General features: G+C 38.0%; 2 protein-coding genes across 2 annotated transcripts; one reads left to right on the top strand and one right to left on the bottom strand.

The window, feature by feature from the left end:
* The first annotated feature begins 10,506 nt into the window (after positions 1-10,506).
* Positions 10,507-13,372, top strand: LOC105221156 (uncharacterized). Its single transcript, XM_011197905.3, has 2 exons — positions 10,507-10,666; positions 12,797-13,372. Exons 1-2 carry the CDS (start codon positions 10,662-10,664, stop codon positions 13,179-13,181), a joined length of 390 nt encoding a protein of 129 aa, XP_011196207.1. The 5' UTR covers positions 10,507-10,661; the 3' UTR covers positions 13,182-13,372.
* A 3,839-nt stretch (positions 13,373-17,211) lies between these two features.
* On the bottom strand, positions 17,212-20,996 carry LOC105221155 (uncharacterized). Its single transcript, XM_011197904.3, has 2 exons — positions 20,389-20,996; positions 17,212-20,230 (listed from the first exon to the last, which is right to left on the bottom strand). Exons 1-2 carry the CDS (start codon positions 20,857-20,859, stop codon positions 17,225-17,227), a joined length of 3,477 nt encoding a protein of 1,158 aa, XP_011196206.1. The 5' UTR covers positions 20,860-20,996; the 3' UTR covers positions 17,212-17,224.
* Positions 20,997-22,912: the final 1,916 nt, after the last annotated feature.

The raw sequence follows: 22,912 nt of genomic DNA on the forward strand, positions 1-22,912 counted from the left end.
TGTTGGAACAAATTACATTAATCAGATTTATGAGGAAAATTCAGAGATCGTTATACTCCAAACCGTTATCAATCTAGTGTTCTTATTATTGTAGTGACAGATAATATTCCTCAAAGAATTTTGAGTACAGCTGGCAGATTGATAGTCTTAACCGGAGATACATCCGGATGCCTTCCGGTTAAATCGACTGTCTGTGGTTGTAAGAGTCGTCTCTCCATAAGTAGACGGAGTACATTTGAAATATTATTGAAAAATATGAAACTAATTCGAGTAATTATCTAAGAGATATACCCTTTGGAAGTTCCGCCCATGAGGCCACGTCAGTATGAATGTAAAATTTTAAACGCGTTTTCTCAAAACTCAATTTTTCAGGTCGATGTTCACGATGTTCACGACATCTTTGAAATAACATTACCTACTCGATGAACGAAGGATTTGTTACGTTTATTATACTTTCGTAGCAACTTTTTTGTAGTTTTGTTCACATAACGGTTGGTTGTAAGTCCTAAATAGGGTTATATATATCAAAATTATCAGAGTGACGAGTAAAGTTCAAATCCAAATGTCCGTCCGCCCGTGCAAGCTGTAACTTGAGTAAAAATTGAGATATCTTGATGAAACTTGGAAGATGTATTTCTTGCACCATACGAATGTTGAGTTCGAAGATGGGCGTAATCGGACCACTGCCACGCCCACAACATAGCATTAACGAAAACATATGAAAAGCTATAACTAAGCCATAAACTAAGCTATTGAAGTAAAATTTGGTATGAACGATCGCACTATGAAGGGGCATATTTGGATGTAATTTTGCTGGAGAAGTGGGCGTGGCCCCGCCCCCTACTAAGTTTTTTGTACATATCTCGTAAACTACTTAAGCTATATTAACCAAACTTTCTAGAATCATTTCTTTTAGATACTACCTTACACAGTCCAAAAATGGAGGATATCGGATTATAACCACGCCCACCTCCCATACAAAGGTTATGTTGAAAACTACTAAAAATGCTTTAATTCAGTAAGGGTAAACACGAGAAACCTCAAATTTCATTATAAAGAAGGTACCCAAATTGGTATAAAAAATTTTAAGTGGGTGTGGCTCCGCTCACTTATGGGTGGAAAACCATATATCCGAAACTACTAGGCCAATTTCCATGAAATTCGGTTTATAATATCTTCCTAGCTTCCCAATGATATGTTGTGAAAATAGTCCAAATTTCACAGCCACGCCTACTTCCCATATACCGGAACTCTGAAGTCGGTCTGAATAGTTTACTTTACAATATATAAAGTTTGTACTAGTGAAGATATCGAAACATAACTTTGCAAAAATACTGTACTTAAAGAGTGGCATCGCCCTTCTAAAAATCGTCGAAATCGGTCAATAAGTTTTCAAGATCCTATATATCGGATATGAGGACCTCAGTACTTCTAACAAATTTTTTACCGAAAATATAGGTAAGTCTCTCATATATTTAGAAGGAAAATTAGTGAAATCGGGTCATAACTTCGCCTATTTTCCATATATTTAATATTAGGGTTTTTAAACTTTCATTGGACTTTATACCATATATATGCCGAATATGTGACTCTTTGTCAAATTGCGAGAGTATAAAATGTTCGATGACATCCGAAATCATTTGTTAAATATGCATCTCTGATATGCTGACATGTTTAAATGAAAAATATAATTGAATACATAAAAAATATAATAATACCCTTGTTTTTAGCCTCTGAAACCCACATAACCCCTCATAAATCTCAGTAATGATACCACAGATTGTTAGAATAATTATTGACATCCTGATATTACGGATGGAAAATATGCGAAATCGGTGAACAACCACACATATCCTCTATATAACACAATTTGGAATTTACAACTTATACAAATACTATAACGGACTATAACTTTTTAGATAGCGAAGATGAAAACTTCAGTGCCAATGGATAATTTTAACCGGAATTATCAGTAATGTGCTTCTGTGCTAAAAATGGGTTAAATCGGATCATTACTTCCCCTAGCTACTAAATATTAACATTCAGTGGGCTTCAGTTAATACATATGTAAGAAATCTTACCTTAAGTGAACGTAAAGCTTTGGATATAATGTAGCTTGGTGTTGAGAATTATTGAAATCGGTTCAGGAAATACCCCAGCCCCATATAACTTTCCAGATGTACGCTTAATTTCCGTATATCATGTATAATATTTTATGTCTATTATAATGGCTTTCTTCAAATATCGCAACTTCCAAAAATATAGAAAAAAATTGTTTTCTAAATTTTTCTTTCCATTAAAGTGATTTCACTGAACTGTGTGCACCATAATGCTAGACAACTGCACTTGAAATTCGTATGCATGTGTGTCCTTGAGATACTTGAAAACATACACAGTTATTGCACTTGGCTTACTTTTGTCGGTCGCCATAGATTCAGCAAAACGGCTGTTCGGTGGTGCATTTGTTTTCAACACCTCCTCTATTCTACATTTACTCGGCCGGCGCACTGTGCTATACACATACACTTATACACAGCTATATATACATATGTACATAGATTAGTGTAGATTTGTCTCCAACCGGTCATTCATGCATTTTCGTTTTGCACAAGCGCCGATAAATATGAGCATACATACATACATATATGTATATTGACCACACATGCATAAAAGCAACGTGTACGATAGTAAGTGCGAGTAGGAGTATATAAGTAAATACATGTAGATTTGTTGTTGTGAATATATTTGTTGTGGACTTAGATAAAATGCATGCATGTTTGGATTTTCAATGCGTAAGCAAATGCAAATGCAAAATGCAAAAAAAATTCAAAACATAAATAACCGAATAAACAGTTAGATGGGCATACCAGCATACCTAAATACACACCAACCTAAAGCACACGCATAGTGTGTACTCGTACATGCAAACGGTAAATTGGTCTGCTGCGTGCAATGCAACGCACGAGCGCACTTTTAAAAACGACATTCCGATTATTCAATGCCGAACATGCGACGACCAATGTCATTGCTAGCAACTCTGGAGCAAACGACAGTTTTTGCTTTAAACGCAGGCACACATATGTACATGCAGACGGACATTAAAGTGTATATGGAAGGTTGAATTGCATGTTGGTTCAGAATTAGCCGTCTTATTTGTCTCTTTTATATATACTAGAGTATATTCTAAAGTATTCATGACTTAATATAAGGATATTCAACTTTAAATGGTTACTAAGTTTGACTGTGTGGGTTAATTTCATAGTATATGTATGTACACCAATAGTTTCACTGCAGTAATAAACTGCTCATTTCACCTTGACCTTATGTTGTGCATTTGGTGGGTGGTTGCACTGGTTTAAGCAAGTTGTTGGCGCTGCAGAAATATAACGAGAGTTGTAAGAACCGGTGGCGTATGAGTAACCAGACTAAAGAATTTACATACTTAATGATAACACTATACAACACTCGGCTGGGTATTGGACAAAGCAATTTTTTACGGGAGATTGAGACGTAAGTAAAAAATTGCATTTTCCGATTTTCGAAATTACACTACAAAATCGGATTATGTGATTTCGAAGTTCGAAAAAAGAATTTTCTAAAAAATTATAATTATTAATTACACGATACAATTACTAAAAAATCCAAAATAGGTATTTTACTTACATTTGCCTCTTATTTTATGGTGTATAAAATTGTTTGCTCAAGACCGACTGCACACGAAGACCGTGGAGAGTCGATTCGGCGCCGTTCGCATCAATTCGGACTGACGTATGGAACGATTTGGCGCACAGAAAATATTGTTTGGCTTTTGAAAAGTTCCAAGAAGATCCAACGTCCTCGAGCCAAATTCTGTTCAGCGAAGATGCCCATTTTTGGCTCAATGGTTATGTAAAAAGCACAATTGCCGCATTTGGACCGAAGAGCTTAAAGAGATTCAAGAGTTGCCATTTCATCCAGAAAAAAACATAGGTTTGGTGTGGTTTGTGGGGCGGTGGAATCATCGGTCCATATTTCTTAAAAAATGATGCCGGTGAGAACGTAACTGTCAATGGCGACCGCATCAGTCAATGGATTTATTGAGAGAACACTGATAATTTCACGTTTTGGGCCGGTCAATTGGTCACCAATATCATGTGATATCACTTCGTTAGACGTTTTCCTTTGAGGATTTGAAAAGTGTAAAGTCTATGTGGACAATCCCAATTATATTCGGCCATGCAGCGAAATATCACGCGTGTCATTCGCCAGTTACCAGTCGAAATGCTGGACGAGTCATCGAATATTGGACTCAACAGATGGACCACCTGAGACGTAGCCGTGGCCAACATTTGAAAAACATAATCTTAAAAAAATGCCAAAGAATCTTCTTTCAAATGATAATAAACATTCCCCATTAAATTTAAATTGTCAGTGTATTTTTCTTTAAAGCAGTAGGGAACCTCTAAATGGATCATACTTTATAAGCACCTCTGAGAAGGTGCATGTTTCTATTAACTTTTTTATGAGCTCGTTGCCTCGATCGCTTCGTCGTAAATGGGCGACTTCGGTTTACAACTACGCCTATTTTCTTTATACCACAATTTTGAAATCCGAATCAGATGGTCACTTTACAATATATAAATTAAGCACCAGTGAAGATATCGGAACAAAACTCAAATTAATATCGATATCGGAACAAAAAACAAATACCGTATTTCTAGTGTGATATAGCTCGTATAAAAATCGCCGAAATCGGATTATAACTTTCCAAGGCCCCAGATATCGAACTTGAGGACCTCAGAGTTTGTGGCTAATTTTTTGCCGAAAATATCGGTAAATCGCTCAGATTTATAAAGTCACATTTATGCAGTTCGGCTGCATCCGAACTTTTTATTTTTGTATTCCACTCGTAGTGATTAAACTTTTGTTATTTACTTTAGTGTAAAACTATATGGCTTATTTTGAACCATACATTTTTTAGTATTTATAAGAATATTGATATGAAATTTGAGAATTGTTTTATTTCTACACGCAAAAAATTTCTGCCTAGCGTGAATCGCCGCAATATAAATTCCGTTGGTCATGCGAATTGCGCTCCCTTTCCCAGATGGGCGGAAGATGAAAAAAATAATTTTATCCCTAGATCTGGATTGACTGAAAAGTTCGTATGTTATCTATGTACACATGTATGTATATTAGATTGGTCTATTTAAAAATTGCAGTTGAGAGTGCAAGTAAAGTTCGTTTTTAGTAAAGAGAGAGTAGCATCTCTATAGTATACATATTTGTGACTGATTAACATTACTGAATAGAAATATATTAACCAATATACATATATGTATGTATAAAACCAACAGGAAGTATGTATGTATGTATATTCTAATAGTGAAGGAGTACAACAATGTTTGTGTGCAATCTTTATTAATGGTTCTGTCACAAAGCAAAATAAGTAGATGGGATTCAAATTAAAACTGTCAAGAGGATTTAAAAGGCATAAAATGATCAGTTGAAAGGCCAGTTAGATGTGAAAAACCTCCATTTCATTATAAACATTCTTCGAGCCTAAAAAATTAAAAGTAAAATTGTAAAGCAAAAGTTAAGATTTATATTATTAGGTCTTCAACTTTGCTTTTCTTTTTTAATTCCAAGAAAAGTGTGGCTGAGGCTCATCGACATTTGTAATATCGACATTTGTAACCGTTTATAAACAAAAAAACTTACATTTACAAAAAAACGGCGGAAGCGAAGTTGTAGACCTAATATATTACATTTTCTTTATCTCTGACTAGAACACACAGTATTGGTCTGTGTCGTCTAGAATGACCGACAGATTTTTTACAAGTAAGATTTAAGAAAAAATAATTTTACTTTCAATACACAAAAATGTTAAAAATTTGCATACGTGAATAGCAGCACATTAGTACATTGTTAGGTTAATAACTTGAAGACCTTGGCAATGATTTAAATTGAAGTTCGAATTCATGTCTGTAAGTATGTATGCACAAATAACATAAATGTGAGCACATGATCGTACGCTGGTACATTCATTCTTTAAAAGTATAATAGCAATACGTTAGATATATATATTTTTCATATAGTATATATGTACAAGTGGTTGTAAGCTAAATTGCTCGTAAAATACTTTAAAAGTTGCATATAGCAACAAAGTTCACAAAAGGTCGGCTCTTAAATGTAATTTGCTACGTGTTTATAAACAAAACAACGCGGCACACCCGCCTCAGCACATACACTCCTACATACAAACAAAAGCAATCAATTCACTTTGCACTGAAATGACCAACGGTACGACATAAAAGCGCGCCAGCGTACATTAACTTGTGTGTTGTGGACAACATAAAGTTCATGGGTAATCAAATATCATGAGATTATGTTCTTTAGTGGCTTTAATGCCACCGTTGTGTGTCTGGTTGTTGTTAAGAGTATATATGTATGTAAGTAATTTATGCCAGCGATCGGGCTCTTGCGAATTGTCTACAAATGTAATATGTGTTAACGCTTCCGTTATGTTATGTTTGTTGTAAATGTATTTATATCCGCAAATACTTCTTTATCAACTAACTCATTCAGTATTATGGCCACAGATGACTATGGCCGTCACGTTTTAGGTCAAATAATACTATAATTCTATTTGCGCATAGAAGGTTAGAATAATGAAATTTCGAGTAAATATATAATAATTAAATTAAATAAAAAAATTTGTTTACATATGTACTTATACTATTTTTTATAATAGTAGTACAGTTATATGCGGTATTTAGTAATACAATTAATATTTGATTGAAAAATCTTAAATTTCCCTTACTAATATTAACATCCATACATACTTTCAACGGTAGCAAAACTACGGCAACAAGTTTTAACTCAAAGTAGTTCAATGTTGAAAATCTCCAACATCTGATTATTCTTCAAATTATTTTTAAAACAATTGACATATAATAAAAAACGTTTTGGTGAAAATCTATAATTATTCTATTTAATAAAATTTTCATTTCTAAATTTATCATTTTTAACTGATACCGATTATAAATAACATATTGTGAAGATTACTCTCGACCCTGTGAACATTAAGACCGGTCACTCCAATAAGACTCAGTTAAAATTGAGTTATAACTTATGTTAGCTAAGATTTTAGACTATGATTACTTTCCCGTTTCTCTAACTAGTTTTGGACATAACAGTTTTCCTCCGTTTTGGCTGGGTTGGCTGGATCGTATCAGGTGATATTCTGAGATACATTTTAAATATTGTACATGGTATGTGAAAGCTTATGTAATTCCTGGATTGATTTTAAACATTTTCCATCAAGCTATTATATCTAAGATTTTACGTTCACTTAATTTTGTTATGAAATCTCACATATTAACCGATATATGCGGCATAAAGTCCAGCACAAGTTTGAAAAATCGTATATGAGATATATGGGGGCTAGAGAAAATATTGGTCTGATTTTGCCTTTCCTTTGAATTTCTTAAGAATATCAGAGAGATTTACATATATTTTCGTCAAAGAATTAGCTAGAAGCACTGAGGAGCTCAAGTTCTACGAGGGCTGCTATATATATTTCTGGCCTAGGCAACACTAAGTGTTGCCAGGTGCAATCTGACATTTCCATTTGAAAGTTTGACATTTTTTAGCATAACATCACTCAGAACGTTTTGTCATTTAATAGTGAATTGTTTTATTTACAGGGAATTAAAAAATTCATCTCGGCCAAAAAATGGAATTAACTCGTGAACATTTTCGTGCGATCATTTTTCACAACTTTCGACGTGGATTATCGCGACAAGAGTGCATCGATGAACTAAAATCTTTGTATGGCTATGAAGCACCATCCTATAGCACTGTGAAAAACTGGTACAACGAATTCAATCGTGGCCGACGCTCGCTCAAAGACGAATTCCGTGAAGGTCGGTCAAAAACAGCCGTTGTGCCAGAAAACATCGATGCGGTACGTGCACTGATAATGCAAGACCGTCATGTAACATACCTTCAGATAGAGGCATGCCTATGCATTTCTCCCACCAGCATACATTCGATATTGCATGAACACCTGTCCGTAAAAGAGGTTTGTTCTCGTTGGATCCCGCACAATTTGACAATCGCTCAAAAAAAAGGCTCAAAAAAAGTGCTTCGAAAATTGGTTTGAACGCATGCAAAAGTGTATAAATCTTGATGGAGAATATTTTGAAAAACAATAAAATCATTTTCGTTCATACATATTCCTATTTTCATTATTAGGCCAGAAATATACTTATATAGCAGCCCTCGTATATCTGTGGCTTTAAAAATGTGTAATCCGATTTTTAGACGGGCTATTTCAAACTAAATATGCAGTATTTGTGCCAAGTTTTGTTCCGATATTTTCACTGGTGCTTAATTTATAGATTGTAAAGTGAACGAATCAGTTGGACTTCAAAATTGTGGTATAGTGAATGTAATCATAGTTGTAATTCGATTTCGCCCATTTTCAAATATAATGTCAAGAAAATATTATGAATCGAATTTTTTTAAAATTGGTCACCTAGTTCCTGAAGTAAGATTTTTAACCCATAAGTGGGCGGCACCATTCATCCTATCGTGATTTTTTTACCAACCTTTATCCAGCCTCTCTAGAGCATCTTAACAATAAACTCTAGGGTTTCTGCTGTTTTTCCTTACTGAATTAAAGCACACTTAGTTGTTTTCAATACAGTAGATCTTCCTTTACTCGAATCACCATAACCAACAGAAAGACGTCAAATTAGAGAGACTTCCGAGTTACCAAAAGTAATTTGTATGAAATTTTACTCCTAATGCCAATTCAAGAGTTCGAGTTATGGAGAACTGCGAGTTATAGTAGTTAGAGTTGCATTTGTATAGGAGACAGGCGTGGTTATAATACGAAGTATAGTGTCTAATGGTATTGACTCCAGAAAATTGGGTTGATTAAACTTTATTAACTTATAAGATATACAAAAATACACATTGAATATTTTTGTTTCTTAGCACGAACGACATTCTAAATAAGTTTAAGAACACATTTGAAAAATGGGAGTGGTGATTAATTCAATTCAACTACTTATCTTACGTGTCAATAAGCACGTATACCAAAATTTATTACGATTATTTTAAGGTTTTACCTACCGTTAAGTGAATGGATGTTCTGTGCAACATATTGAGAAAAAAGGTATTCAAATTTAGTTTTCTGTTTCAGTTTCTGTTGAGAATGCTTGTATTCATTCATTTTTAGTTACACAATTATTGCGCGCAAACTCGCTAATCATACCACGGTTGACTAACAACTATCACGTAATATTGTATGCGTGCATAACAAATATGAGTCAAGGTCTTATTACTAGAGAATTGTAACTTTTTTCTTGTTGCACAAATGTATGCAATTGTAAAACTAAAATCAATCGATACGAATTGAGGATATGGTTGAACTTGAGCCATATATTTTTTCGCCAATTGACATCAGCGAGATTCGAAAATAATCACAGTAATTACTATGTGTGTTTTAGTTCTTATAAGCTTTGCTTAAGTCACATATATACTTACATATTAATTTATCGCAATTACGTATGAACACACGCATGAACACATACATACATATTTATGCAACTAATTGGCTCTAAATTTGTAACAGCTGCTGATCAGCTGCCCGCATTTAATTGCTCATACAAACTTTCAAATGCGACTTGGATCAATAGAATATAAACTAACCTTTGAAAAGGTCATATATCAAACAAATTCAGAGAAAGGAGTTATTTCGATAGACACCAAAAATGGCACACAAAATATGAAATATACTATCCACTGCAAAATGATTGCTCATTATTCACATAATATAATACAATTGTGTTCAACAAATCAAAAAAGTGGTAAATGAGCTCAAAATCATATGATTTTGCTTTAAGAATAAATTCAAGTTCAGCGAGAGCGCATAACTTGTTTAGTGTAAATAATTATGTTTGTAAACTGTAGACTCGTCTATTACTTGTTACCACCGCCAACAGTATTGTAGTTACAATTAAGATATAACCACGTTATATCCCTATTAGGCATTGCATACACTTCTCTGGGACGTCATCCACCAACTATAAGCTCTCACAAAATGCCAAAATCATTCATAACACCATCCGGTTATCGTCAGCTTACGCTACCGACAATTGCCGCCTCTGTTGCTACTGCTGCTCAGAGCACGATCGTCGCTGATCTTGCTTACCTCCGTAGTTTTTGTTGTGTTACTGCTGCTACTGCCTTCTGTTCATTGATCGTTGCACATGCGCATGCGCAAAAGCTTTCAATTTCAATCAGTTTTATTGTTTTTGTTATGTGTTATTACTCATGGTTGGCTCAGAGCGTAAAAATACTGTAATCGTATGCTAATAGCTCACGCCGATTCAGCGCATTGTGTGTGTTCTGATTGTACTTAACATTGCATAAATCTTTATTCGAAATTTTCTATTTTTTTGTTTTTCTATTTCTATTTGATTTTGATTTTGCTTTGCGCTCAATATTCCAAATCTTTCAACATAAAAGATCGCTTCGTAGTTATTCTAAAATCAGTTGCAGCTGAAACGTCGCTTATCTTGCGTCAACTATTCGTCTCTCTAATTGCGGATGTGTAAAAAATATAGTTTTTAAAATAAAACAAAAGAAATTACAAGAATATTTCCAAAATGATGTAAGTCATATAGTGAATGTGTGGAAAAAGGAAAAGGATATCTAATCAGAATTTACGAAAGTTTAATATTAAGAATTAAGAATGAAATACTAGATAAAGTGGCTTTATCAAAATTGTTCGAGTGTAAAAATGATATTTCAAAATAGAGCGTTAAAGAGTGATAAATCCTAAATATCGAATATAATTAATCACATGGAATATAAGGGTTAAACGAGTGGAATTGCATTAAAGTTTGTATTTGTGTTGAAAGTGAATTGATTTAAATTAGTAAATTTTCTATTTGGATACTTTGTATTGACATATAGTACGATACAGAAAGATCGTTTTCGGAGAGCTTCCCCACTGTTCAACTGATATAAAAAAGCTGCCAGAAAATGGAAACGATAAATATATTCAATCGTCTGTCATAAAACTTTTCCCTTAATAAGTAAGGTTAATGTGGCTGAAATATTACAGCAGCAGCAAAGTCAATATTTGTGACAGAGAATACCTTTTCATACAGTTTATCAGCAATTCAAATACTTGTTAGACATTCCATAACAATTTTGAAATGAAAATAATTTTGATAAAACTAAAGTTTTTACTATTATTCAACGATATTTTGATTTAATATTTTTTTAAATTTTTTTGCGAACGATTCTTAAGAGACTGTGCCTTTCTTGGGTAAAAATTTTTTCTGTTGGATGATGGATTCGCCAATGAACCATTTACGACTGTTAGCACCTTTAGGTCACTGGATCCTTTAGTAAACTTATGGATCCAACATCAGCAACATCTCTATGTTATTTTAGTTTGAACTAAAGTATTATCAAAAGTAGTCGAGTTTAGACTTCCATCATTTCCCTATCGACTGTCACTGATAATTGACAACCGTAGTTTAAAGTAGGTTTTATATGGCACACTAATCTAATGAATATAATATTGACAAGTAAGGAAGGGCTAAGTTCGGGTGTAACCGAACATTTTATACTCTCGCAATTTATTTATTTAACTTTATTTATATTATATAATACACAATTTGACCCAAATTTGAAAACCCGAATATTAGGTTAGAAGCACCGAGGTCCTCATGTTCGATATATGGGGCCTTGTCCTTGTCCTATGATCCGATTTCGGCGATTTTTAGAATGGGGCTGCCACACTATTAACATAGTATTTGTGCAAAGTTCTGCACCGATATCTTCACTAGTGCTTACTTTATATATTATAAAGTAAACGATTCAGTCTTCAAAGTTCTGTTATATAGGAAGTAGGCTTGGTTGTGAAGCGATTTGGCCTATTTTCACAACAAATCATTGGGATGTAAGGAAACTAGTACAAACCAAGTTTCATTGTAATCGGTCGAGTAGTTCCTGATATATAGTTTTTGACCTATAAGTGGGCGATGTCACGCCCATTTTCCATTTTATAAAAAAAACTGAGTGCAGCTTCCATATGCCATTTCTTATGTGAAATTTAGTGTTTCTGGCGTTTTTCGTTAGTGAGTTAACCCACTTTTAGTAATTTTCAACATAACCTTTGTATGGGGGGTGGGCGTGGTCATAATCCGATTTCCTCCAATTTTGGACTGTATAAGGTAGTACCTAAAAGAAACCACTCTAGAAAGTTTCCTTGATATAGCTTTATTAGTTTGCGAGATATGTACAAAAAACTTAGTAGGGGGCGGGGCCACTCCCACTTCCCCAAAAAAATTACATCCACATATGCCCCTTCATAGTGCGATCCTTCATACCAAATTTTACTTCCATAGCTTTATTTATAGCTTAGTTATTGCACTTTAAGTGTTTTCGGTTTTCGCCATTTTAAGGGCGTGGCAGTGATCCGACTACGCCCATTTTCGAACTTAACCTTCTTATGGTGCGAAGAAATACGTCTTCCAAGTTTCATCAAGATATATCAATTTTTACTCATGTTACAGCTTGCACGGACTAACGGACAGACAGACATCCGGATTTGAACTTTTTTCGCCACCCTGATCATGATATATAACACCCTATATCTAACTCGTTTAGTTTTAAGACTTACAACCAACCGTTATGTGAACAAAACTATAATACTCTCATAGCAACTTTGTTGCGAGAGTATAAAAATTAAATCACTTTATGTAAACAAATTTTCATTTATTTTCAGCAAAATGCATTCGGTCTTGCTTTGTGTCACCCTACTGACGATCTCATGCAGCGCTCAATTTTATTTCCATCAATCAGTGCCGCTACCTTATCAACAACCTCAATATCTACAATATACTACTTCACCACCAGATTTCAAACCAATATCCGAGCCCAATCAGGAGGGACCACCGCATCCTTCGGTTGTAGCCAATGCCGAGCGCGAGTCACATTTGCCACCCGAATTGTCGAAGAGCCGACGCTTTTATAGCAATCCCCACATAGCCGCGGCACTTGCCAAAGAATCACTACTGACACCTAAAGAGATGGCAGTGATCGATAGAGAAGCGGAAAAAATCGATCGCAGTCAGATTTATAAAATCTTCCACAATGCCGGTTGGGCGTGAGGAAGAGAAGTTGTAAATTAAATAACGTTTCGCTGAGTTTGGAACGAATTGCATTGTTCCAGTGTCCTGTTCTTGTTGTTAATTTCTTGCCAATTACTCTCATTCAATTAAGTTTAGTATGCTCAAATGTGGCTATAAGTTGTTGAAAAAAATATTTATTGTTGTTAGTATTAAGACATTACGGTATATATAACTTTTCAGAAATAATTGTTAATAAAATTTATAGAAAAATACTGTTGATGACTTATTGTATCGTATTGATGCATTTCTAATGAATATAATTATATTTATAATATTCAATAGAACACACGTGGTGCTATTTACTGTTCGTCAATGCGTATGAGTGATTTCGATGACACTTTCTTTTATTCTCGTAAAATCTTTAATCACTTTAACAGGTTTATATTTTCTACAACTGCACGGGGCCTGTAGAAAATAAGTAAATATCTTCGTTTGTTATAGGTTCTCAAATTAAGGTTATTAAATGAAATAAAACTTTTTCAAATAAATTTTTGTGAATTGAATATGGACAAATTTTGGAGATAACACTTTCAATATCGAGTGATCATCAAATTGAGATGTTTAAGACGTTCTTGGCCTTTCGTGTTTCTCAACTCATTTTTAATACGTTTTAACGTTGAAAAAGAACGTTCGAGAGATACAAGTGAATGTGCAAGGCAATTTCTATGTTTGCGAAACACGATTCTATGGAATTGTTTAATAAAAGTTTATAATAATCAATAATTGTCACTATTCCCGTTCCTAACATATTCATTGTTGAAACTAGTTCATATGCTTTATTACGGCACTCTTTTTTTCGTTATGGAGAACGTGTTCCAATACTTTCTTTATAGTAATAAAACCATATAAAAGCGCCATTGTAGCATCAAATTGAGCTGACCACACAATATCCGAGAAGCTTTTAAAAATCGGAATTTTTGAAGTATTATATAATACTTTACTGCTTTCGTAGAAAACAATGTATACAGTTTCGCAACGCAAAAGAAAGTTTCGCAAAGAAAAGTAGTTATTGCTACTGTACAGCAGTCTTCAGCTCATTTAGCAACAAAATTATATGAATGTGCCATACAGAAAAAAGCTACTTGGCTGTCCCCGGATCGAATCACTCGCAACCAGATCGACCATGTTGTGATCGATGGACGACATGTCTCCAGTGTTTTTGATGTGCGTACGCTTCTTGGTCCCAACATCGACTCGGACCACTATCTTGTAGCAGCTGGGATACGCACCCGCCTCTGTGTAGAAAAGCGCACACGTCAACAAACACAAGGAAGGTTCGACATCGAGAAGCTGCAATCACAACCGACAGCCGAACGATTTTCTACTCGACTTGCACTCCTGCTCTCTGAGAGCACTCATCAGCATCTCGGTATAAGGGTGCTGTGGGACGGCATATCAAACTCCTTATGTTCAGCTGCAACCGAAACCATTGGCTTTCGGAAAAGTCAAAAAAACAGCTGGTATGATGAGGATTGTCGCAGTGGAGAGAAAACAGACTGCCTACCTCGCAATGTTGCGATCGACCGCAACACGAGCGGGATGGGAAAGATACCGAGAGCTGAAGAGGGAAGCGAGTCGCATTTGCAGACAAAAAAAGAAAGAGGCCGAAATGCGTGAGTATGAAGAGCTTGACAAGCTGGCCGACAGGGGAAATGCTCGAAAATTTTACGAAAAGATCCGGCGACTAACTGAAGGTTTCAAGACCGGAGCACACTCCTGTAGGAGCCCCAGAGGTGATCTAGTTATTGATGACCAGAGTATACTGAGTTTGCGGAGGGACCACTTCTCCAGCCTGCTGAATGGCAGTGAAAGTACAACACCAGGAGATGGCGAATCCGATTCCCCAATCGACGACGATGGAGCAGATGTTCTATTGCCCGACCATGAAGAAATTCGAATAGCAATTACCCGCCTGAAGAACAATAAGGCGGCGGGGGCCGATGGATTACCGGCCGAGCTATTCAAATACGGCGGCGAAGAGCTGATAAGGTGCTTACATCAGCTTCTTTGCAGAATATGGTCGGAAGAAAGCATGCCTGACGATTGGAATCTCAGTGTACTCTGCCCAATACACAAAAAGGGAGACCCCACAAGTTGCGCCAAATACCGTGGGATAAGCCTCCTCAACATCGCGTATAAGGTTCTGTCGAGCGTACTGTGTGAAAGACTAAAGCCCACCGTCAACAAATTGATTGGACCTTATCAGTGTGGCTTTAGACCTGGAAAATCAACAACAGACCAGTTATTCACCATGCGCCAAATTTTGGAGAAAACCCGTGAAAATAGGATCGACAGACACCATCTCTTTGTCGACTTTAAAGCTGCTTTCGACAGCACGAAAAAGAGCTGCCTTTATGCCGAATCCCCGCAAAACTAATACGGCTGTGTAAGCTGACGTTGAGCAACACCAAAAGCTCCGTCAGGATCGGGAAGGACCTCTCCGAGCCGTTCGATACCAGACGAGGTTTCAGACAAGGTGACTCACTCTCGTGTGATTTTTTTAATCTGATGCTGGAGAAAATAATACGATCTGCAGAGCTAAATAGAGAACGTACAATCTTCTATAAGAGTGTACAGCTACTGGCGTACGCCGATGATATCGATATCATTGGAAACAACACACGCGCCGTTAGTTCTGCTTTTTCCAGACTGGATAAGGAAGCGAAGCGTATGGGTCTGATGGTGAACGAGGACAAGACGAAATATCTCCTGTCGTCAAACAAACAGTCAGCGCATTGGCGTCTTGGCTCCCACGTCACTGTTGACAGTCATAACTTTGAAGTTGTAGATAATTTCGTCTACCTGGGAACCAGCATTAACAGCAATAACAATGTCAGCCTGGAAATCAACGCAGAATCACTATTGCCAACAGGTGCTACTATGGACTAAGTAGGCAATTGAAAAGTAAAGTCCTCTCTCGACGAACAAAAACCAAACTCTACAAGTCTCTCATCATTCCCGTCCTACTTTACGGTGCAGAAGCGTGGACGATGCCAACATCTGATGAGACGGCACTAGGATTTTTCGAGAGAAAGGTTTTGCGGAAGATTTATAGTCCCTTAAACATTGGTAACGGCGAATACCGCAGTTATTCGACGACATAGACATAGCGGCTACGCTGGCTAGGTCATGTTGTTCGAATGGAGGAAAGTGCTCCAGCTCTGAAAGTATTCGATGCAGTATCCGCTGGTGGAAGCCGAGGAAGAGGGAGACCTCCACTTCGATGGAAGGACCAGGTGGAGAGGGACCTGGCTTCGCTTGGTATAACCAATTGGCGCCAAACTGCCAGAAGGAGGGAGACGTGGCGCGTTGTTTTGGACTCGGCTATAACCGCGTAAGCGGTGTCTACGCCAGTCAAGAAGAAGAATACAGAAAATATATTCTGCTTACTTATTTATTGCCTTGATTCATGCATGTATTCCCCCTCTCATCTTGCTGGCATTATTGTAGCTTTACCCACGACAATATTTGATATCAATGCCATATTCACTTAAGAAATCGAGTAAATGAGTAAAGAGGGCTCAAAGTCAGCGAGCAGGTAAGCGGTGTTTCGAAGACGTTTATAGATATATCACTCTATAGAGTGCTTCACTCAAGGACTGAAAACATTTGTTTTATAGATTAAATGTGGCAGTTCTTGAACGCCCTCGAGGGTTTGACTCTGGTTTGTACTTATTTATAGATCGTTAAAAAACCGAAACTACAAAATATTTTTTTTTCGACATTCGTTTCGAATTTTTATTCGTCAACTTATACATGGAGTTTAGAAACTTAAATAAGGATAGCGCAAATACGCTATCTGGCAATCATTAGTGTAACTTTTAAGTTAGCCCTTCAACCTTAGTGGAATCGGTTATAACTATATCATATATCTTAATAACGATAAAGAGTTAAAATACGCGTATTCAAATTGGATTAATATTATGTTTGTAAGCATAGTGTCCTTAATTAATGGCAACATCAACACTATAATAGCAACAACTATTGGCCACATCATGTTTTCCGATAGATAATCAGTGGGCTTAAGCGCGAACACGCTGTCGCCTTTGCTGATAGCTCGGCTCAACTTCGCCATTGTCTTCGTGCACGGGAATGGCATCAGGTAATGCGTAAACTAAATTGCCGTGCGTAGCGCTGCTTGGGTGATGGTACATAACTGGAACACGTACCATTTCAAATTGACGCAGTTGGCCATTGGGTGCAAAGTATGGCGCCTTGTTATATGCGGATGTTGGTGAGGCGCGTTCGTGCACCTGTATTTGATGATAGTTTGTGATCGGTTCATGTTCGACGACTTCGCGCACGGTTTGGAAAGGATGATTGACCACAATGCGACGTTTGTGAAAGCTTTCACTTGTTGCGGAGGCATCGTTGGGCGCTGGATTAGCGGAAATTACACGTGAGCCTGGTGGTGCTGATTGCCCACTTGTGTCTTTAGCATTCGTTTCAACAATTTCCGCATCGGAGGCCGCCGCTTTGACATTCTCTTTGCTGTTAGCGTTGGAGTTGCTGGTATCAATTAAGCGTTGAGACTTGATTTGTCTCCTGTTTTGGCGCTCTGCCACATACTGCACATTATCGTAGTCACTTGGTTGTGCATTTTCATAACGTGCATTTACCTTCTCAGCGCTGTGTACACAATCTGGCTGTGATTCGATATTTTCCGAACGTAAAGCGTCTTCTTGTTTAGCACCTTCATCGGCAGCCGCTTCGGTATTTACATTCACCACTTGTTCCACAACGGCTTGTTTAGCTTCGGGCTGACTAATTTTGGCGGTGCGACTACGTTCTTTAGGTGGGTTAATTGAAGACATAACTCGGATGGGCTCATCGGCTTCTTGTGGACCATATGGAACTTGTAATTGGATATGTGCAAGTGGACGTATCTCATCGGGCTTTGACATGATGTCTTCATTACTTTCCGCTACCTTTGCGGGTGCCTTTGATTCGGAGTCTGACTTATTTTGTGCAATGAGACGTGCATGTGACTCGGGTCCGCGATTATAGTGTACTGTTATGGTTCGTTCAGGGACATTCTCATTTGCGTTACGCTGATATGTCACATCTTCGGTAAGGCGTGCAGATTCGTTTGGATCGTATCGCATATGTGAGTAAGGTGCGCTGTATTCTACCGCTGCTGAGTCCACATCGCCATCGGGATCGTAACGTAATTGTTCGTAAGAGCGTTGTGGTGACACGTATTGCGGTTGTCGTCGTTCATTCTGTGTATAACGCTGTTGTGGGGCCACTGGACGACGCGCGGGTATAGCATATACAACTACACCGTCACGCTGACGATCCAAGAACGATTTAACTTCACTCACGCGTGCGGGTTCCTCTTCCAAGTGGGCTGGCTGCTGCTTAGCTGATGGTGCTTGCTTACGTTGTGCCTGTACAAGTACTGGACGTTCTTCAAATCGACTAGGGGCCAAATAAATGTTATGCTGAGAGGGTGGTATATTAATTGTGTGCTCATGCTTTATGATACGTGTCTGCGGTTCGGCTGTAATACGCTCACTCTTTGCCGGTTCCTCTTGTAGGCGTGCAGGTTTAGGGTCTTTAGCTGCACTATAGAAGTTACCTGTGATGTACTCACCCTTAAATTCATCGTTTTCGTTGTTAAAGTCGTTGGGCACCTTGGGAGATACATTTTGTTCTTCGTTTTTAGAGAATCTTGGTCGGTACACCTGCTCGCTTTGCTGCACTTCAACACGTGCTGGACGTTGATAATTGTTCTCGTCACGTCTAAATGTGTTGGGCGCAAAATTCCTGTTAGACACTTGACGCTGATTGTCGTGTGTGTCATCGGGTATGTAATAGTTTTTACCGCGTGAATTTTGCTCTCCAAGCCCAGCATCACTGGGAGCTTGGAGTTGTGCCTCCTCACCATATTGCTTCCGCAAATTAGCTTCCACAAAATCACGTTTGGCATTTTGATTGTTTGTTGGTGTAGCGGTAACTGTTGAGCCAATATGTGTACCACTAATCACAGGTGCGGGATTTTTTCTAGCAGCATTTGCATAAACTTGATTTGAGTTTGAGCGCACGCCGTTGTTATAAGAACCCGCGCTAGATGACTCGGTCTCAATGTCTGCATCGCTATTTATATTGTATTGTGCTGCAATGGCTGGATGAGGATGACCGAGTGGTAGTACCGTTTCACCTTTCGGAATCTTCGCAACTGGATGTTCCAATTCAACAACTATCGTGCCAGCCGGTTTAATCACAACTCGTTCTTCGATATCGTAGAATTCCTTTTGGATAGCTGGATGACGTACTTCGAATTTCTTCGCTTTCAGTGCAGGCTGGGCAATTTGTATAGTTTTAGTGACTACTGGACGTTGATACACATTTGGGTGTACAGGTAAGTAACCACCATTCGAATGATAATCGTTTTCTTGGTTGTGATAAAATCCATCATAACCACCTGCGGGCTCATCCACAGATGGTGGATATTCGTTTAGAAAACCACCTGCATCTCCTTGATCATAACTAAAGCTGGGTTGTCCGTAATCGGGCTTAGCATAGCTAGGAATTTGATCGTAATTTGGTGGACTATATCCGCCACCGCCAGCAACTCTAAACGTCACACCATGGGAACCGCCGCTAGCACCGCCGAAACTAGGACCGTATGAACCGCCAAGACTCACTTTGCCACCGTCACTACTACCACTATGTAGAGTATTAACCGTCTTTGTAGGCACAGTTGGAACAATAGCTGCGACTGGAACAGATGGAGCTGGTGCGTGTGCATGTACAGGTGCTGGCGCAGCTACAACTGGTTGTGCAGATACTGGTGCAGGTGAAATTTGGATCTTTGCGTCGGGCGCTGATTTTGACTGATCATCCGCAGACGCTGCGGCGGAAGTCTCTACAGCAGCGGGAAGTGCAACTTGCCTTTCGAAGGTGTGTTGTTGCTGTGAAGGTTTCGAATCGATAGCGACAAGTCGCGCAGGACCACCTGAAGATGAAGACGAGGATGAGTACTCATAACGTCCGGATGGAGAATGATCGGCGGTTTCAAATACCTAAAGAATTAAAGTGGCATGATTAGAGATAAGTAAGTGCGGAAGGGATAAGTTCAGAGCAGCCTTTTAATACATATCTGTATTTCAGTAAAAAATCTTAAACCTTAAATCTTAAAAACAACCGATATATAATTGGTAAAGTGTTTATTTTCACTTACAGTTTCTACAGTCGGGCCACTGTGATAGTTTTGTATATAACGTTCGAACTCCTGATTCTGTTTCTCCTGAGCATTAGCTTGGCGAAATTGACTCTGCCGATTCTGTTGACGTATATGTCCATAGAATCGTTGTTGTTGTTGCTTAAAGTCATTCGATTGTTCTGGATTTCGTTGAACTTGCTGAGCGGATTTTGAGTTGTCAACGAAGCTCGTCGCCTCTTCTTTTTTTTGCTCACCACTCATCTGAACCTTGTCTACATTAACACTTTCATCGGCTGTCCGTAACCTGGCGAAACGTTCCTCTCCACTTGGCTTCTTAGCTGGACCCGCTTTCAATTCCTCGGGAGCGGTACCCTCTAAATAGGTGACGTCAGCAGGATTCGTGGCCGGGTGTTGAGCAATCGAGATATTAACATGAGTTGCCGTAAAAGCTGTGCCAACGCACAGCAACAGCACGAAGACCGTTCTCATTATGTATATCCTTTATGTCGGCTAAACAAAAATTAACTGTTTTGGTTTTCGAATGCGTACGCGTTCACAATCGTTGACCGATGCGTTACCGATTTGTATTGCTGGTCACAGCTGAGTGAACTTCGAATGATTGGGCTGGCGCTGTTTTATACGCTATGCATCACGATGAGCTTGTAATAAAATGGACGGCCGATTGACAGTGTCACAGTGCGAGCGCTTGTTACAAGCCAAACTATTCGTAAGTACAAACTATTTTGGGCATTTTCAACGTGTCAATACACAAATTTGTTTGGAATTCAATTTAAATCGATTTTTAGAAAATCACTCTAAATCAAACATACATACATACCTACATACATATGTATATTTGCAACTTTGTAAGCGCGTAAGCAAAGCAGAAAAAACAATTGTTTACACTCGGCACATCACACTGTTGATCGCCAATAATCAATCGATTGATCTTTAGCGTTTACGTCTATCAAAGCAGCAGCCGAGTCATACACCGGCCGGCATATCGGCAACTGCACGATACTGATAGCAACAGACTGTGTATAATAAAAAATTGTGTATCAAACCCCGCGCCAGGGGATGTCGAACAACATAGCGGCGCACACGATCGCCGGCGACAACAATACCATACCCGTTGTTGCAATGATCATGCTGTTATTTACGTTATTCGCCGTCTATAGACATGCGCAGCATGATCGTGAAGAAATGCATTGTCTTTAACCCAGTTATGCGTTCGAGGTGTTCGTCGAGTGTGTCAGCAAATCAGAATGTCACCTTAAGCGCTACACAAGGAATCTCCAATGCTCCGAATTTGCTCACGCCCCAAAGCCGAAGCCCGAACACTTGCTCGCCGATGTAGGCGCATCGTTGCTGTCGAGATTGATTTACGAGTATGATGTGCTATTTCACATGAAATATATTATGCAATACGCATGTGCGTGCGCTTCTGCGCCACCTACTTTGCTGACACGCTCGTCGTAATGGAACACACACAGCGCTACAGAAATTCTAATTACTATTTTCGGCTTGCACAGTCGCTTGTCAATGTTGTAAGCGCCTTAACGGTGACAGAAGAAGCGTGAAAATTTACGAAAAGGGTAAAACCGCACCGGTTTGTGTCAAAACATCAAGCGGCAACAGCTTTGCTCCCAGAAATGGTGGCATGCATGCATATTTGGTTAATTGTCGGAAGGTCAATTTTTTGTTGCTATTGAGTTGAAAAACTTGCGATTTTTTTAGTAAACTTGGAAATATCCAAATTAGCAATTATTGTGAATTGTTGTGTTGATAATACATTGAACTAGAACTAGTTGGCGTGCGAACTTGCATTAAAAAAGTTTAAATTTTTTCAGACATTTTGAACTTTATTTAATATTTTGGTTTTATGGCTATAGCGATGTAAAATTTTCTTAACAATAAATTTCTTACATATATATTAGAACCGAGTTTTCTTCGCTTGCCCCGGTTTATTGTATTTTCCTGTAGGACTCTAAACTAGGCTAGATGTGCTAACACAAACACTACATCTATCATTGTAGATAAAGTTATGTTAAATATCTCATTTTTATTGCTGTACCTCATTTTTCAAAGTCATTGGAGTTCCTTTTTTAAATGATGTCCCAGATCTTCCAATAGCCTCTATCCTTTGCGAAAGACCGCCAGTTGTACAACTTATGTGTAGACAGGTCCCTAAGCACGTGATGCTTCCCTTGTCCTTGCTTCTTTTGTCCACCCATATGTATCAAATCGAAGGAGCTTCGTGCATACGTACGACACTGTCCAATTGCGCTTTCATTAGATTTGTATGCACCTCGCGGCTCAAAAGATCTTGCAGAGAACAATCCTTCCAAATGCTCCAAGTGCATTCTCATCTCTGACGGTAAACGTCCATATTTCTGCATCGTATAATAAAACGGGACAAATATTAATATTAATATCATCTGCGTAACCCAGTAGCATTATTCTTTTAGAATAGATAGTACCACTGCGGATCACTCTGAATGTGTCCTTTTTGGTTTCGTTATTTATTGAATACTATAAACAA

This window comes from Zeugodacus cucurbitae, chromosome 4 (assembly GCF_028554725.1).
Source record: "Zeugodacus cucurbitae isolate PBARC_wt_2022May chromosome 4, idZeuCucr1.2, whole genome shotgun sequence".
NCBI lineage: Eukaryota > Metazoa > Arthropoda > Insecta > Diptera > Tephritidae > Zeugodacus > Zeugodacus cucurbitae.